General features: G+C 45.3%; 1 protein-coding gene across 1 annotated transcript; it reads right to left on the minus strand.

The window, feature by feature from the left end:
- Nucleotides 1–1,233: 1,233 nt before the first annotated feature.
- On the minus strand, nucleotides 1,234–17,004 carry CRYM (crystallin mu). Its single transcript, XM_025855439.2, has 8 exons — nucleotides 16,760–17,004; nucleotides 16,111–16,264; nucleotides 14,873–14,935; nucleotides 10,459–10,560; nucleotides 8,100–8,283; nucleotides 4,540–4,661; nucleotides 3,731–3,815; nucleotides 1,234–1,578 (listed from the first exon to the last, which is right to left on the minus strand). Exons 1-8 carry the CDS (start codon nucleotides 16,927–16,929, stop codon nucleotides 1,514–1,516), a joined length of 945 nt encoding a protein of 314 aa, XP_025711224.1. The 5' UTR covers nucleotides 16,930–17,004; the 3' UTR covers nucleotides 1,234–1,513.
- Nucleotides 17,005–19,019: the final 2,015 nt, after the last annotated feature.

Genomic DNA, 19,019 nt, shown 5'->3' on the forward strand with positions numbered 1-19,019 from the left:
TTTGGGTAGGAAAACAAAGGAATAGAAAATCCTTTTCTTTGCTGCTGACTTATCTGATCACCAGCCTAGGAATGGGGGTGGATTTGGATGGGGCTTTGACAGGCCAAGGGCCACACAACTCTGCTAGTGATTCAGGGGAGCTAGGGAAAACACACCTCAGTTTCCCCATCTGTAAGTTGAGGAGGTTGGACTAGATGATTCCTAATGACCCTCTCAACACTGATACTTTAGTGGACATCTGTAGATTTGCCTACCCAATACCCATTTCTCCCTCTTTTTGCTAAGAGACCCCTTCCCTTCTATCAACTCATGTGGTCAGGTGGGCTAAGTCTACTCTTGACTTCAAGAGGGGGGCGTGTGATCCAGGCCTAGATCATAGGGATATCAGATTCCCCTGGATGGTGTTTCTTCAGGGATAGAATGAACATGGCACTGGCCTGGGCCAGAGTATTCCACCTCATTTAGCCACAATGCTAGGCACAGAAATGGGCACATGACCTACATGGTCCCCTGAGTCTCAGTTCTGGGATAATCTCCATTTCTGCTAGGGTTGCTGAAGAGAACAGCCAGAGGAAAACGTATTTAGTAATGGAGCCAACACTGAAGAAAACAGAGCTGAGGGATGGAGAGAGTAAGACTGGGTCCTGCGGACACTTGGAGCCCTGGATACAGCTGGAGCTGTGTTCTTCTTAATTACAAGAGCCAATACATTCCATTCCTCATTCATCCATTCTGCCTAAGGTAGTTTGAGTTGTAGTCTCTACCACTTGTGACCAAAGGAGTCTTGACCAATACAGAAGCTCCACTGTTCCTTGAGATTTAAATTATAAGAAGCCAGAAACAAAAGTCCACATAATGTATGATTCCATTTATGTGATATGTCCAGAAGGGGCAAGTCCATAAAGATAGAAAGTAGATCAGTGGCTGGCAGGGACTGGGAAGAAAGGAGAAAGGGGAGTGACTGCTAATGAGTACCAGGGTTCTTTCTGGGGGTGATGAAATGTTCTGGAACTACAGAGTGGTAATGGTTGCACCCTGTAAACATGCTAAAAAGCACTGAATTGTGTACTTTAAACTCGTAAATTTTATGGTACATGAATTGTATGCTAATAAAAAAAATAGAAATAAATTTAATTATAGTCATTGAAACTCCCCCAGGGAGTGAATGGAAGCACATGCTCCCCTCACTTTCTTTGCCATGAAGCACAGAAATGACCACAGCAAGAACTGCAGAATTGGAAAATGCTTTATTTCAAGGAATTACAAAATGCAGTGAAATACAGGGGAAAGGGAGTATTACTATAATCAGGTGAAACAGAAGAAATGGCCACCTAGTTTTGCTTTCCAACTACACACACAAATGGGGATCTCATTGTTGAAGGTAAGACACAATAAGCTCAAAACTATAGCTCACTAGGCACTGGGCTCCCTCATTTGATCTAGAAATCGCAAGACAGCTGGTAACAACATCCCTTGAGCTGTAGCTTCTACCTCAATGCAAAGTTCCTTCGTTTTATTTACCAGATGACCAGGAATCATACACTAGTTTGGCTGCAACCATGTCTTCCACCGCCATTCCTGGAATGGACAGAAATGTGGCTCACTTTTTGTCCGAACAACTTTTCCTGGAACAGCCCAGGCCCTGTGACTGGCAGTCTCCCAATACACGGTCCGTGCTGCTAATGCTCATGGGGGTAACACGGACTGATATCCAGAGGTGAGCTTAGGCTTGGAAGGGCTGTCAAGGGAGAGGGTGAGGCAGGGAAAAGATGCTAAGTGAGCAATGCCCACCAAACACATTTTTTTAAGTGTCCTTCAAAGTTTAGTTCTGGGGTCAGAAAAATTTCTGTAAAGGGCCAGATGGTAAATATTTAGGCTTTGCAGGCCCTCTGGTCTCTTGCAATTAACTCTGCCATTGTACTGCAAAAGCAGTCCTACATGATAGGTAAACAAATGATCCTGGCCATGTTCCAATAAAATTTTCTTTATGGACACTGAAGTTTGAATTTTACATAATTTTCATCTGTCATAAAATATTCTTATTCTTTTGTTTTTTTCCCAGTCATTTCATTAGAAACCATTCCTAGTTTGAAGGCAGGACAGAAAAAGGTGGTGGGGTTAGTATGGCCCACAGGCTATCGTTTGTGGACCCTTGGTCTAGTCCAAACTGTGCATCCTTCAGCAACCCCACTTGTCTTGTTTGGGATACATAACTTAACCTCAAGTGGGTGTATGTTCTCAAAGGACAGGGGCTGATTTTTATTAATTTTCGTAGCCACCACCACACCCAGTACAGAGTCTGATACATAATAGGTGTTTAATATGCATCTGCTAGATGAAAAGATGTGCCAATAAAACAATCCCCAAAGCAAGAAAACAAACATTGCTCAAAAAAGGTAGAGCAGACCTGTAGTGTTGTCTCCTGAAGGGGTTGCTGACTTCTGATCTGCTCTGAACTCTGAAACTTTCTGTCACAACTGGATCAGTATAATGTCTTTGAACCAGGCACTGGGTAAAGTTTATACTGCTTTTGCCTGTCTCTCTGTGCATGAGAGATTTTTAAAATATTTAAAAGCCGGCAAGGCATGGATACTGACTGACTGACATGGATGCTAGGGGGCCAGAGCGCTCTTAATGTTCTGCCAAGCATTAAAGCTTTGGGTGCTTGATCATAGGAAATAGGGAAGATCTTAAGAGCGGGGCAGAAGACATTTCTGAGGGGCTCAGGGAAGCAACTATTTATCAACCAGTTTGGGAGAATTTCAATATTTTAGGTGTAACAGCTGACTATCAGCTCGTTACCATGTGTGTCCATTTCCTTAGATCTGGTGGGGCTGAGGGGCAGACCGGCCACTGGGAGCCCGTCCTTGGTTAGGCTTCTGCCTGCACAACTCTGGTGGCAAGAGGGCTCCCCATGGCAGCCCTTCTCAAATCAGCAAGTAGGAGGGTGGGGAAGGAAGGAAAAAAGGAGGTCTCGGGTTGTACTCTCTGCGTGGGTCTCTTCCAGTGGGTCTCCCTTCCATTTCCCTTAGGCTCCCTGTCTTGTAACAACTTTATCCCCCACCCCCACCTCTGAAGGATACCTTCTGACTTTCATTTATTTTATTATTATTTTTTTGGTTTTATTTAAATTCAAATTAGTTAACACCTAGTGTAGTATTAATTTCAGTAGAGTTTAGTGATTCATCAGTCTTATATAACACCCAGCACTCATTAGACCAGATGCCCTCCTTAATGCCCATCACTAAGTTACCCCATCCCCCCCACCCCTCCAGCAACCCTCAGTGTGTTTCTTATGATTAAGAGTCTCTAATGGTTTGTCTCCCTCTCTCTTTTTAATCTTATTTGATTTTTCTGCCTTTCATTTAGATCTAAGTCTAAATGGTTTACTGCTGACAGTTGCTATGTGCAAATCCTTTTACACACACATCACTGAATTCTCATAAACACTGGAGGTAACAGGCAGTGAAGAGACCGTGGCTTAGACAGCTGAGGTCCCTTGCCCAAGGATGCATGTCCAGGCAGTAGCAGGGAAGGAAAGCCAGTCCGGGACCGCCCAGTTCCAGAGTTCACGGGCTTACCCACTATTCTAAGACATGTAAATAACTGACCCAAATGACGGATTTCATGACTCAGGTATGGAGTCGGGTGACTCATTCCTCTTTCTACCAATGGGCAAACCTGCCCTGTGCTCTGGCTGGATGTATGCTCTGGGAGCTGGAGTCCTTACCCAAAGACTTGAACACCGTGGTCTTGTCACAGTGTGCTGGCTTCACTCCCTTCACCACTTCTCCCAGCTCAGCGAAGATCTCAGCCTGTGAAATGAACACACACTGACCCAGGCCATGGAGCCAATGTCCACTCCAGCCAGCTTCTGAGGGAGGGCAGGGAGGGCACCCACAACTGGGTAAGGGAGAAACGTGACAAAAAGACCATGTGTAAACTGGCTACCCCATTAAAAAAAAAAACATATATATGTATATATGTATATACATATATATATATATGTTTTTTTTGCATAGCATCTGCCTTTATGATACCATGAATGTAGAGATATAAGTTTGTGGCCGGCAGAATGTCTAGCCAAGACAGTGTGTCAGTGAGAAAATCAGCATTTTCTTATCTTATCTAAACACTCATTTTGGCAGCCCTCTTCTTGCTCCCATGTTCTGATTACAAAAGAATAAGGCCAGAAAGTGGCCAACCCCAGTCCTATCTTGTTGGCCACATTGCAAAGGTATCCAGGCACTTATCTCCCAATCTTACTGCCTTATAGGACGGCTCAGTCTGATGGAAGAGTCCATCATGCTGCTCTCTCCAGGCAAAGGGGACAGGAAAACATATGTCAATACCACAATGGCCACATTACTTCAGAAGGGGATTAGAAAGGGTTGGGAGATGTTTTAGGAGCTGGCACCCCCCCCCAATGAGGTGGGGGTGACCGAGGTCTGGAGCAGTCCAGTGGAAGGGGAGGTTAATGAAACCCTGGGATCCCTGTGAGGCCAGCTGGACAGCATCCTGCCAGGAAGAGGCGCTCACCCCTGACAACAGGACATCTCCAGACTCTTTCAGGGCGGCCTCCTGGGAGTCCACATAAAGCACAGCCTGTTTCATCAGTTCGTCGTCCAGCTCTCTCCAGTCGGGTCTGCTGGCTCCGATGGCTAAGAGACAGCAAAACAGACCGTGAGCCCAGAAACAGTGGCAAGGGACACTACACATGCCAAAGAATGGAAGAGGGGTGGGGGAAAGGAGGTGACCTAGGACACATGGGAACATTCAGATTTGGGATGCCCCCATTTCCCCATGCCAACCCCTTCCAATCAGCAAGAATGAACACTCATCAGTAAGAATGCCTGCCTTCTTTTTTTTTTTTTTTGCATTTCATATCACGATCTTTCTAAAAGATTTCGAAGCAACTTAGCATTCATTTATTGGTTGCCTACTAGCTGTGGGATGTTTCACACATATTATTTATAGTCCTCACAAGTACGCTTCGTGTCTGATTCTCACTTAAAAGATGCACACACAGAGGTTCAAAGAAGTGAAGGTGCTTGCCATGGTTCTGTATCTGATATGTGCACCTAATGGCTCAGAGGGAGCCCTGCCTTTCACACCTCTTCCATTTATCCGGGGCAGCGACTTCTTTACAAGAACCCTGAAACAGAGACATCACCTACAGCTTATTCCTACCCCATGCTCCTCCATCTTCTGCCAATCTGCTTGCTCTTGAATCATTCTCATTCCTCACCCCCAACCATTTATTTCTCTGTTAACTCATGACAGAAGAGCCCAGCACCAGGGTCATGGAGAAGCCCGGATAAAGAGGAAACTGGCTCCATCCTGGCCCCGAGATTTCACATCCTTTGCAGAGAGCTCAGGGGCATAATGATGAATCCAAGGAATCATGCCTCCTGGCACAAAAGATAAGGTGGAGGCTGCCACCAAATGCCTGCAGGGCCCGGAAGGTAATGGACAGGGGCAAAGCTGGTCAGAGGGACTGCATTGGAAATGGTGGAGACCTAAGTTCACAGAAGAAAGCAGGCCCTTGTCAAGAAGGCAATCATCCTTCAGCTCTGGCTAATTGTGGCCATGTGAGAATGCAGGGCTGCCGTTAGTCTCCCCTTCCTCCTTTTTTTTTTTTTTTTTTTTTTTTAAGAGAAGCAGGAAATCTATTTGCATGTGTTATTTCTTGATTTTTAGAGCACACTATGGTCCAAACAAAACACATCTGCTGGTTGGATCCAGCCATGGCCAGCTAGTCTTTGGAAACCGCTATAAAGCCTTACGCCAACATAAGGCAGCATTTATGTGCCTTCTCACACTGCGTCCAGTTTTCTCTGCTTGTTCCCGCTCCCGCTGTTGTCCCTCACTCTAATTTTCAAAGAGAGGGGTGTAAAAATGTCCTTCTTGAAGGTCATTTGTGTGGGGAGTTCTATAGAACAAAAGCATGAACTAAATGAAGCTCGTAAATAAATCATAAGCTGGTGGGAAAAACCCTAGCTTCTCAAGCCACCTCTTCTCATTGCCCTTATGTCTCCCTGCAAACCCTCCCTGCCCCAGTTCTTCTGAGCAGGGCGAGTTCTCAAAGGGTTGTTGTGAGGCCACTTGGGCAGATGGAGGTGGGCCAGGCAGCAAAGGGAGGGGCCTGATTTAGACTGGGCCCTGGCCTTGCTTCAGGGGAGCTAGAATGGGCGAGGGTCAGACCCTGGCTGGGGAAGGGGGGGTGCGGGGGCAGGATGAGGGAAATGCGAGCAAGGGTGGAATTGGGCCTATCTCTTAGCCAAGTTGCAAAATAAGTAAAATCTGTTGTTGGTGTTTCCCTGTCAGCCGCACTGGTAACATACTTTCCTGAAGTATATTTGATGCCTCTGTAAACACATAAACCAATTTTGTCTTTAGGCTAGGGAAACAGAAGAGATGCCTTGACTCACAATCAAGGCAGCTCTTCCTGGAGATTCACAGTGTGAGAGAGATTCCCTGTTGTTGGCTTTGAAGACGGAGCATCCACATTACAAGGAACGTGGGCGGCCTCTGGGAGCTGAGAGCCACCCCCAGGAAACGGGCACTCTTATCCTGCAATGTAAAGAATCTGCCACAACCACCTGAGCCCGGAAGAGGTTCTCTGGGCTCTAGATGAGACCAAAGCTTGGACAACACCTTGATTTCCCTCTTGTGTGAGCAGAGGACCCAGCTGAACCCTGCCCAGGCTCCCCAAACCACAGAAACTGCAAGATAATAAATACATGCTGCTTTAGGCTGAAAAAAAAAATCAAGTCTGTCTTGCTGAAGATTCAGCTCTCGTCTGTTTCACCAAGAACTGGTTTCTCATGATTTCCAATGACCTTCCACAAATGGTGTTACTGTCCAGAAAGCCAGAACTGACCCATCTCTTGCCTACTTACCCCTGGATCCACATCATAACACCAGTCCCACGTGGGCTGAGACCGTCACTTCATTTTGGCCCATTCCAGGGACATGCCACACTTTTGTCTCCTCCACAGAACTTGATCTTTAGCTGGAACCATCAGTTCATCTATTCGTTTACCTATTTTTTACTTATTTCCCCTCCCTAGAATGTAAGTACCAGGAAAGCAATGACCTGGAGTGCTGGCTTATTTTGGTCTGCCCAGCACCTAGAACAGTGCCTGGCACATGGTAGGAATTCAGTACACATTTGTGATTAGATGCATAATCATGACACTTGGCTCCTGCCTGCTCATCTGCCAGTGTGTACAGAATTCTTAGCTTTTGAGATCACATCATATGCTTGTCACTAAAACATAGGGCACCAATAACATGTTTAAATCCCTAGTATTTGCCTCCTTACACACCAGATTCCAGTTTTCTTACTGTAAGATAATATAGAACATAATTTAAGAGCTTGGGCTCTGAGGGTAAGATCGCCCCAGTTCAAATCCCAGCTCTACCACTAAGAACCTCTGACTTTGGGCAAGTTACTTAATCTCTCCATGCCTTGGTTTGCCCACCTATAAAATGAGGGTCATGATAATAATAGCTCCTACCTCATAAGGTTGTTGTAAGGACTGAATGATAGAATACAAATAAAGAATTTAGAACAGCACCTGCAATGGTAAGTATTTAATATAGACCAGTTCTTGCTGTAACCTCCAGAGCCATTTGAGAATCTTCAGAAGCCCCAGGAACTCTTATGTTTGGATTCCTGCCTGTCTGAGCACACATACTAAGGAGCATCTACAAGTCACATTAAATATCTTTTGTGCCGTAATTAAAAAACTCTTTTGGGGGGGTTAATTCTAAGTATTGTTAAGAAAGAATGAATCATTTGGCTTTTGTGATTTAAATTTCATTACATTTAAGAACTTAGCTGTGACTGACCACTTGCCATAATGTTACATTTTATAGAGCTTTAATTAAATTTATTATAAGTTTCAGGCTTGTGACTTTTGTTTCATATTTTTGAGTGAATATTGTTTTTCAAGGCTCACATGTTTCTGAGGACCTTAAAAAGTTTGGTCATTTTGCATGGGTAAAACAGCTCTGCAGATGCACCCACTTGGTCCAGCCTAGGGACAACTCTGGCCACCACCTACCCATGCTCATGGAGCCACTCTACTTACCATTGATGTGAGCCCCTGGCTTCACCCATTCACCAAACAAAATGGGCTCTGTTGCCATGGTGACTGTGATGATCACATCTGCCCCTGTCACAGCCTCCTGGACTGAGGAACACACCTGTACCTCTCCTTGAACCGTGTCCGCAAACTTCTCTGCATTTTCTTTGGTGCGGTTCCATATCCTCACCTTCATTGGGGGGTAACAAGAGGGACATTGGTGCCATGATTGTTTGGCTGTTTAAGTTTCATCAAGCCCAGGGGTACCAGGGAAAAGTTGAGCCTCTCTAGGGTAAGGGCTGTGGTTATTTAAATCATCTCCTATGGAGAAAGAACATTTGATCAAGGGCACAGCATTAATCGGGGCAGACACCTGACCAAATTATTTGAAAATTAATTTTTTCAAAAATTAAAATAAAATAAAAAATCAAATCAAAATCAAAAATTAAAATCAAAAATTGTTTGAAAATGACCTTTCTCTACTCCTTTCTCCTTGCAAGAAGCGGGGGCAGTTTTTCAGTTCTAGCCAGGGATACCCAGCCTCCATAGCTTAATAGCTACTACATAACTTAAAAATTAGCATGGCAAGTTCTGGAGCTCGACAGGCTTGGAATCAATCCTCACTCTATCACATACCGCTCACTCCTGAAATGACTTAACCTCACGCAGCCTAAGTTTTCATGTCTACGAAACGTACATAGTAAGTGGGCACAGTCAGCATCAAGCTCCCACATCGTGTTCGAGACTCTGTAAAGGAGTCCTAGCGGATGTGGGATTCTATGGCAGCGCTGTGCATGGAATAACTTGATCTCTGAAGGGTATGTGGGGGGTTGAAGATCAGAAGGGTTTGAGGAGTGAATAGTGCAGGGGATGAAAAAGTCAAAAGTAGTAGCTACAGTTAGAATCCTGGCCGATGCTGGCGGGAGCCGGGTCATTAGCCTCACCAGGAGGTGGGGATTCGCTAGCTTGCTTAGCAGACTTCCATGTGTGGAGTGGGGGTTGTCGAGCCTCAACAGAAAACAAGGCCTAAAGAATCTCTCATAAGGAAACGTCAGAAATACAGAAGTAAATGTTATGCCTAAGTTCATCAACCAAGGTAAAAAACAATACAGTATGCCCTATCAAAGGAGAATGGTTACCCAGAGCACCCTTCTTGATAAAAAATTATGCAAACAGATACAAAAAATGGGTAATCTGAAAAGTGATGGTGTTAGAACATCTCATGAAAAGATAAGGATATACAACTGGGTATATCTAACATGATGGAAACCACTTTATGAAAAGCTAATGAGAAGACTGGAAAGTGTTAACTGCTTATCTTTGAAAACAGATAAAAGGCATTTTTCTTTGTTCTTCCTTAGAGTTTATATTTGCCAAAGCAGAGGTATTATTTTTAATCATTAAAAAGTCATATTTTAAGGGGTGCCTGGGTGGCTCAGTCCGTTGAGCCGCCAACTCCTGATTTCGGCTCAGGTCATGATCTCAGGATTGTGGGATTGAGCCCTGTGTGGGGAAATCCTTGCTCAGCGGGGAGTGTGCTTGAGATTCTCTCTCTCTCCGTCTCCCTTTGCCCCTCCCTACCCCATGTTCTCTCTCTCTCTCTCTCTCTCTCTCTAAAATGAGTAAATCTTTTTTTTTTTTAAATGTCATATTGGGGCGCCTGGGTGGCTCAGTCTGTTAAGCAACTGCCTTTGGCTCAGGTCCTGATCCCAGGATTCTGGGATCGAGCCCTGTGTGGGGATCCTTGCTCAGAGGGGAGTCTGCTTCTCCCTCTTCATCTGCCCCTTCTCCCACTTGTGCTCTCTCTCGCTCTCAAATAACTAAAATCTTAAAAAAAAATAAAGTAAAAAATATCGTATTTTAAATCTGCCCTATCCCTTTCACACACACGTACAAGAATAAAAGTAACATCAAACGTTCCCATAAGAAGTGGGAGGCATGACTGAGGAAAAGTGGACCAACACCTGGGCTGTGGAAGCAGGGTGCTGTGGTCTCTTGCCCTCTAGGCCTCATTCTCAGTTTGTGGGCCCATACCCATGAACACCTAAAGACTCCCAGATTCTCCTCAGAGAAGCACAGAGAGGGCCCAAAAGGAAAACTGCAGGTATATAATGGATATAATATAATCCCTTAACCATGTGGGTTTGCTGTATCCTCTGGCATACCCTAGGAATGGAGAAACTGGAGACAAGTGATTCAGGTCTCTTCGCCTCCAACAGGACTTCCGGGCAAGTCATTAAAAGAGTGGTCTAGATCAGACTCTCGACCTGACTATTTCAGAATAGCCCGAGTCGCAGTGAAGGAGAAGAGAGAAAGGCCCCGACTGCTCCCTCCCCTCTTCTCCCCCAACCTTCCCTGGACTTACCTCCTTAAAGGAGAACTGCTCTGTGAAGACCTCGTAGTGGCTGTAGGCCTGGACCCCAGCCCCAAGGATGCACAACACCTCACTGCTGGGTGGTTTCAAAAACTATTGGAGAGAAGTGAGGTGGTGAAGGTCAAGGGAGAAGCAATGGCCAGGTGAAGGACAGGTACAGTTTGAATATCAGGAGCCTTCCGCCCTATCTTCAGCTCCCTCACTGTCTCTTGGGCATTGAGGGAGATGGCATTTTGTGTTTCAATTTTCCCTCTATGGAGTGTGGAAAGGAGAAAGGAGCCTTCACTGAGCACCTCATATATGCCAATGCTTTACCCTCATGATCACATTTAGAGCAGCCAATGACCCTGTGAGCTAGGCACTCCGACTTTTATCGTCTTCCTCCAGATGAAGAAATTGGGGTCCAGAGAGGTTAAGTAACTTGCTCAGAGGCCTACAACTATGAAATGGCACCTTGGGGCTCCAAACCGTATCTCTCATTCTCCAAAGCCCACATTCTTTCTCCTGTGTTTGGGAGTGGGGTTTATGATCAACAGCTATCAAGTGTCGCCTCTCCAGTGAAGTCATTCTGACCTCCCTGGGACAAGTCACCACTTGACAGCGCTTATTTGTTTACAGATTCATTTTCTTGTCCCGGTCTGCAAGCCCATGAGGACAGAGAGAGTCTTATGTGCACAGATTTGGCACATATCTACTATTACATATAAGAAATAAAGTGAGGTTCCTAAACCTCAGCACAACTGACATTTGGGCTGGATAATTCTTTGTTGGCCGGGGTGGGTGGGTGGGTTGTCCTGTGCATTACAGGATGTTAACAGCATCCCCTGGCCTCTATCCATTAGATGCAGCAGCCCCTACCTCCCCTAGTTGTGACAACCAAAAATGTCTCCCATGCCTAAATGTCCTTGAGGCAGTAGGCAAAATGATTCCGCGTTGAGAACCACTGGTATAGAGGATATCACTTGCCCCTCAAGCCATCCATATTAAATAAGACCCTCTTTTGCCTTTTCTCTATTTCATTTAGTAAAATTTGAGTTCCTTGGGCCTACTCTTTCTTACAATGTTAATTATAGCATTTCTGGAATGTAATCTTAAAAGTGAAAGTCTCTTGAATTATTAATTACTAGCAAAACGGAGTCTCAGAAATGTGAGCAGATGTTCATCTCTCCTTTAGCTGCAGAAGGAGAGATACCATCTTGTGCCATAAAATATCGTTTAAAGTTATCTGACTTGAAAAGTTTTCGGAATTACAATATCCACACAACTCTCAGTCTTATGCTCTTACGCAACAAGGAGAATTAGATGATTTTTCCTTAACTAAATCAGTTTGTTTTTCTGTTCTCAGTTAATATGAATCTATTCTTAGAAGTATACGTGGGTTCCAGAAATGGCTGCAGTGTCCTGTAAAAGTAATCTTCAGCTTCTGAAACTAAATCTCTAATTCTGATTGGTTGTCTTGATAATTTATTGCCTTGGTAATAAGGTTACCATTGACATCCCTTTCTCTAAATAGTATAACATTTATAAGATTCATTTAAAAAAATAACAGCACCAGTGGCACTTCACTCTTTTCCCATTGCAGATAATTAAAAACATGTATATGAATCTGCTAGGTTTCTTACGGTAAAGTTTGAAAGTGTGTGTTTCATCTGCATTTGCTAATGAATAGCACTGCATCAGTCTAGCCTTGCCATCTCTCCAGCCCCCTCTCAGGCCATGCTCCCCTGCTCCCCTGCATTTCCTGTCCTTCAGCCTCTCATCTTCTTTGCAGATTCCCAAGCACATGTGCTTCCATCAACCATAGGGCCTTTGGACAGGTTCTTTCCCCTTCACAGAATACTTTCCTTTCTGTCCTGCACAAATAATTCCTACTAACCTTCAAATTTCTGCTCAGATATTTTTTACACAGGAAAAGCCTTCCCAAATCCCAAAGACCCCCTGTTATACACTCTCATAGCACTTCATCTCTTGCATTCAATGTATTTGTCAGTGTTGCGGTTTCACATTTATTGGTATGATCTTTGGGTTAATATTTGTTTCCCCAAATAGACTCTGTGTTCCATGACGGCAGGTACTGTTATCTGGTTTTGCTCACCATTCTATGCCCCAGGCTGAGCACTGGGCCTGGCTCCTGATGGGCACTCAAATATTTGTTGAATAAATGCATGCCAGGGATAAACCCTCATATATACTGTCACCTTGAGAAAGCATGTCAGAGTCCTCAACCCAGGTTATGTGCAACCCAAATGCAAAGAAGTTACAGTGACTGCCAGGCCTGAAAACTTCCTATACATCTCATCTTCCTTCCTGAAGCGCTAAATGAAAGAGAAGTGGTAGAAAAGAAAACATTCTCTGTTCCAGGGCAAAAAAGTATAACAGACCCTTTGTTCCTTATTGAAATAACCCATCTGCATCCCTGGGCATAAAGCTGTGACATTTCAGCCTAAGCTCTGAAGCATCAACTCAATGAATCTCAACTCTTGTGGGAGTGCAGATTTTTATCAATGCAAAAAAGTACAGTGTAACTGGATGCTATAAGAGTTTGGTCTCCGCAGGGCGCCCGGATGGCTCAGTTGATTAAGCATCTGCCTTTGGCTCAGGTCATGATCCTAGAGTCCCCGGATTGAGCCTGGCTTTGGGCTCCCTGCTCAGTGGGAAGCCTGTTTCCCCCACTGTGCCTCACCTCACTCATGCTCTCTCTCTCTCTCTCAAATAAATATATTTTAAAAATATTTTAAAATAAAAGAGTTTGATTTCCAAAACTGGTTGATCATCAGAATTAACCAGAGACTATTGAAAAAAATAACTAGTGTCTTGGGCCTCCCCCCACAGTGATTTCAGATCCATGGTTTGGGGATCTGAATTTTTAAAAATATTCTCCAGGTGATGCTGCTGCCAAGCTTGGGATGAAAACCACAGACCTGGGCCAAGAAGACCAGGCGGCCTCGGAAGACCCTGCAGCTATGTGACTTCGGGGAAGCACTAGCCTCCATCTCCTCCCACAACAAATGAGGTCAATAATGCTTTCTTTGCCTTCCTCACAGAAACCCAGAGACATGTCAAGACAATGGGTTGGAAATTATTTTGACAAGACCTTTACAAACAAATGTAAGGCAGTACTGTACCAGTGAACATATATACCTCAAGGAGTCCTTTGATCATTTCAGTCTGAGTTGGGTCTGGACATAATTCAAAAAACCAGTTCGTCCAGCTCTGTACTGTAGTCTGCCCCCTTTCTACACAGTTACCAGATTAATCCTCACATTCTTCCCTCCCCATCCTGTGTTTAGAAGATCTTAACACTCTCACGATCTGAACACCTGGTCTTTGCTGCTCCCCACGTCCCACACTTCCTTTATGCTCAGGCGTCAAAAACCAGCATCAGCAGACCTTGGACTTCTCCATTTCATGTGAAGACACCCGGTTTTCCAAGCCTCCTCCTCTTAACCCTAACCTCTAAAAATACTGTTTTTCTTGTAGGATGCCCTGACACTGCTTGGGAACCTCACCACCCCCTTCACTTGCTTTCTCTTCCGCCTGGAGAGTGTCCCCCTCCCCTCTTCACTCACTCGATTCCTTCAGTCTTTCCTCAAATGTCACCTTTTGGGTGGGTGAGGTCCTTCCTGGATAATTTGGGATGTCACCCCTCCCCAATATTCTCGATTCTGCTTTATTGTCATCCTGCACACTGTCTGTTTTCTGCTGGTAGTGGGTTTTTTTTTTTAAGCAAATCCTAGTATATTATTAAACTCAAAAGGGATTTGTTGTTGGTTAATTATTTTCTTGGCAAATCAAACTTTTCATCTTGTTTATTGTCTCACCTCTCATGTCTGTTTTGTACACTGCCATATCCCTGATGTTTAGAACGGGGCCCGACACATGGTAGGATCTCAGGCAGTACTAGCTGAATGAATACATGAGTCTGCTCAGATCTCTTCAGCTCCCCCTCGGCTTCTTGGCTTTGGCCTATGGGGCAACCACACTGTGTATCACAGTGTAGTACGGGGGCCGCAAAGCAGTCCTGGGAGTCATAGACGTCAAATTTTAAAGTCTTGCTCTGCCACTTAGTAGCTGTGTGATCTTGGGCAACTCACCTAACCTCTCTGAGCCACATTTGCTAAGCCTGGCAAATGGAGATAATCATATCTACTTTGCAAGGTTGATGTGAAGATCGGGAATATTTTATGTAGGGTACCTAGGGTCTAGTAGTGCTCATTAAATGGTAGCTAATAATATCATGAATCACTGTGCTCACCTGACATCCCATATTTGCCATATGGAGTTCCAGCTATGTCCAAAGGAACACCGAAATAAGTTCCTCACATCTCCCTTAGGCTTTCGAGCTGTAGACACCCAATCCTACTCTCCAGCAAACCTTCACAGTACAGCCTGGCCCTAGTCTTACCTTGGTGGCGATGGCAGAAACCGCGGCTGTTCTCTTTGCAGTTATGATATTTCCATCCATGACCTTGGAGGAAAAGAGAGACAGTGAGCAAGGGGCACTCCTAACCACTACTGAAGTGTAATGTATACAGCCAGATTCCCTGGGGAGCCTGAAATTCAGGGGAGGAGGATTTAAAGATCCAGAGGAGGTTTGCGTGGAATGAAGGAGATCGTTCCTGATAACAACTCAACTGCCTGGTCTCAGAGTCAGCTTGCAGGGTAGAGGGCACAGAGCACATGAATAAAGAGTACAACTTCCATAGTCAGCCAGGTCTAGCAATGGTTCCCTGGGCCTTTCACGAACCAGCTGTGTGACCTCAAGCAAAGTGGCTCAACTACTCTGAGCCTCAGGGACCTCAACAGAAATTGGGAGGGGGGTGTGTGTGAATTAAAAACTCCCATAGAGGAATGTTGTCATAACTGAGATCAATTTCTCTTCCTTGGCACATGGTAAGTGCTCAGTAAGTGGCAGTTAGAAAGGTAGTAGACATAGTCTCCGGAGAGCATGGACTTGGGCTGAGTAGGTCTGAAATGCAGCCATGCCACTTATTAGTTATATAAACCTGGGTAAGATGGGCATCGTTGCTCTATGACTCAGCTTCCTCATCTATAAAATGGGGGCAAGTTCTACTACTTACCTCATAGAGTGGTTCTAAGTATTAAGAGAGTTAATACATGTCAAGTGTTCAGAACCATTCCTGACACATACAAAGTGCTCCCTAAATGGGCTACTGCTCTATTTTGATACTATCATTAAATGTTAAAAGAGGTTACTGTGTATCTCTCAGGGAAGACTCCCAGGGATTACAGGACACTCCTTTTCTTCCACATTATAGAGATTCACTAAATAAATGTTGCCTTGGCTACTGAGTTTGATCAAACTGTATATTGGAGTAACTGGTGCAGGACAAGAGCATCTACAAGAATGATGAGATTATGACTTCCACACTGTCTGTCACATACTTGAAGCAGCAGTGGGCTCTGGTGCTGGATTATGCATCTTCAGGCAGTCCTAGAAACAGATTACATGGTCACAGATAACCTTTACCATTGCTGGTATCCAGAGACATCACATCACTCAGACAGAGGCACGTGTGGTCACAATCAAAAACTCCACCCAGCTCTCTCAGAGAACTAACTTCTGAGGCTAGTTCTGGGCCCAGGGGCCCCATTTCACCCCAGGGCAGGGAGTTTGCTCACCGCCAGAAGGGAGCCATTGCTGGGCTCAAAGAGCAGCACAGTGGCCTGGTGGGAGGGGACCATGGAGGCGGTGCTGTGGCCCTCGTAGAAGGTGACCAACTTGGTGGTCAGGGCGTCCTCTGCAGCACTGTAGGCCGGCATGACCCCTAGGAAGCTACAAGGAGAGAGGGAGTAGCTTCAACTCCTTCCTACCAATACTAGGGTGTCCTGTCAAGTCCCCGTATACCTTCCTTTCTCTTTCCTCTGTCACTGCCCTACTGTCCTCCCTCCCCCCATTCCTCTGCCCTTCCTTTAGACAGTATGCAGAGCAGGTTCAAGAGTCTGGCTCTGGATGAGAAAAACCATCCTAGTTCTGCCACTAACTAGCTATGTCACCTAGGGTAAGTCACTTAACCTCTCTGAGTCTCAATTGTCCCCATCAGTAAAACGACTGCATCAGTACCTATCTGGAGAATGTGTTGAATTAAACAAGATAAATCCCTGTAAAGCGTCCACTTGACGCAGTGGCTAGCGCAAATATTAGGTGGCAGCTGTAACCAGCAATGATTAGGCAAGCCCTCTCTTCCTTTCTCCTGCCACTTCCCTTCGCATGCCTCCCCTTCCATCTTTCCAGTTTCTCCAGCCCCTAGCCCCGGCCTTCCTCACTCACCCCCTGTGCTTGGCCACCGGCACCACGGTGCGCACCGGCTGCATGACCCCTCCGTCGGGGCCGCTGGAGAAGTTGGCCAGAGCCGCCTCCAGCGGCGGGATGAGGAGGCTGGAGCTGCGAAGGTGCTCCTGCACCTCGGCTGCGCTCAGGAACGCTGGCGCCCGGCTCATCTCGCCACCGACCTTCTAATTTCAGCTAGGGCACAGCACTCCGAGTTCCCGGGGCTGCTCCCTATATGAGCGCGCAGCGCTGCGGAGCCACCTACTGGTCACCGCCCAGCTTCGGGGGCGGAGCAACGCGGGTCTCCGCCAACCGCGCCCCCCACCCCCCGCCCCACCTCTGTCCTCGGTAGGTAGAGCTGGGTCCCCTCCAGCTATGGATTCCCCAGAATCGCAGTGCAGGCGGTGGGTTGGGAGTTAGTATTCTTGGGTCCACTTTCACAATTCCTATAATTAGCTGTAGTCACGTTCCTTGCAAAGGGCTAAGGCGCCCCCACCCTCACTCTCCCCCCACCCCCAAGTCGTCCTCTTCGGGAAAGAGGAGGCGGAGGGCAAATGGTGGCGGAGGCTCCCTTTTTCTTAAATTATTACCTGCTGCTAGGAGATCTTAGATGAAAGGAGATAGTGATTTAAAAAATCATGTCTTTTTGGTTCTGTCCCTACCTGGAGTCCCTTATCCCAACCTCCCTCCTACTCCCACTCCCACCTCCAGATCCCAGACTATTGACTGCTTTAAGTGCACAATTTTCTTTTGGGCTAACTCAACTAACCTTCACCTTTTAAAAAGGGGGAAGTTCCCAGGACAAGATGTCATGGCCTCAGTCACACCAAGAGCCAAAATGTCTAAGAATGCATAAGACGACTTAGGTCTTTTCTTCAAAGAGCTTATTCTAGAGAGGAGGAAATAAGACAGTATGTGCACAGGAAGGTAGCCAACAATGCAGAGCAGTAAATTCTAGCTGTCAAATCAGTGACAGGAAAAATAAATGTGTTTGATAATTCAAAGAAAAGAGATCATTTTGACGTTGATTGCTTAGATGAAGGTTTTATGAAGGATGGGGAATAAATCAAGGCCCCAAATAAAATTAATGGTAACAGCAACAACAACAATGATAACAGGGACAGGTTATTGATCTTTATTATATACCAGGTACCGCACCATGCATTTTATGTGCATCATCTCACTGAATTACACAACAACCTCTGTGGTAGGTAGGTGTTTTTAGCTGTGCTATCCATTTGAGGCTCTGAGAGGTGAAGGGCTTTGTCCAAGGTCACCCAGCATATCAGCAGAGGAGTTGGGATCTGCCCTTGTAGTCAGTCTCCAGAACTCTATTCCTAATGGTTAACACTACATTGGCAGAAAGAAGAAGAGGGCACTTCAGGCCAGGTGAAGCCTATGGGTGGAAGGAATGTTGTCTAGTCCTTGGGAACAGTGTCTTGCCAGACAGAGTTGGGTTGGAACAAGGGTGTGTGTGTTGGGGTGGGAACTAATGTCTGGGAGCACCAGAAGATAAAACTGGGAATGCTTCTTGGAATCAGGAGGCTAAGAAGTGTGATTCTTTGAAAAGAAATAATACACTCCAAAAAAATTGACTGTTTAAAAAGATGATTCTTGCACCAATGTATAGGATGAAACAGATGAGTGAAAGTGTAGTCTGGGAGACAGATCAGGTTGGGAGCTGTGTAGGGCATATTTTAGGAAATAGTCACATTGCAATAAAGGACAGTGCATGAGGAAGTGTCAAAATATTTACCAATGAAATAAATTGTATGTCATGTACTTAGCACAGGTCTTGGCACAATAAACTATATGTCATGTACTTAGCACAGGTCTGGGATTACAGAAACATTTATGGGCCATTATTTGTGTTGTTATTATTATGTCATATTTATTGGGTTTAAAAAATATAGAGGTATGGGGTGCCTGGGTGGCTCAGTCTGTTAAGCGTCTGCCTTTGGCTCAGGTCATGATCTCAGGCCCTGGGATCCGGCCCTGCATCCGGCTCCCTGCCCAGCGGGGATTCTGCTTCTCCCTCTGCCTCTGCCCCTCCCCCTGCTTGTGCTCTCTCAAATAAATAAATAAAATCTTTTAAAAAAATATAAAGGTATAAAGAAAGTAAGGAGTTTGGTCTGTTATTCTCCAGGGGAAAAGAAGGAAAACCAAACACTCACTAACCAAAAGAGACATGAAATAGGAGAGCCAGATGTTTATTTGCTTCCATTGTTAATTAAATTACTGAGCTTTGGTTAAGTAGAAA

This window comes from Callorhinus ursinus, unplaced genomic scaffold, assembly GCF_003265705.2.
Source record: "Callorhinus ursinus isolate GAN/ISIS: 27379988/994484 unplaced genomic scaffold, GSC_fseal_2.0 scaffold85, whole genome shotgun sequence".
NCBI classification, from domain to species: Eukaryota; Metazoa; Chordata; class Mammalia; order Carnivora; family Otariidae; genus Callorhinus; species Callorhinus ursinus.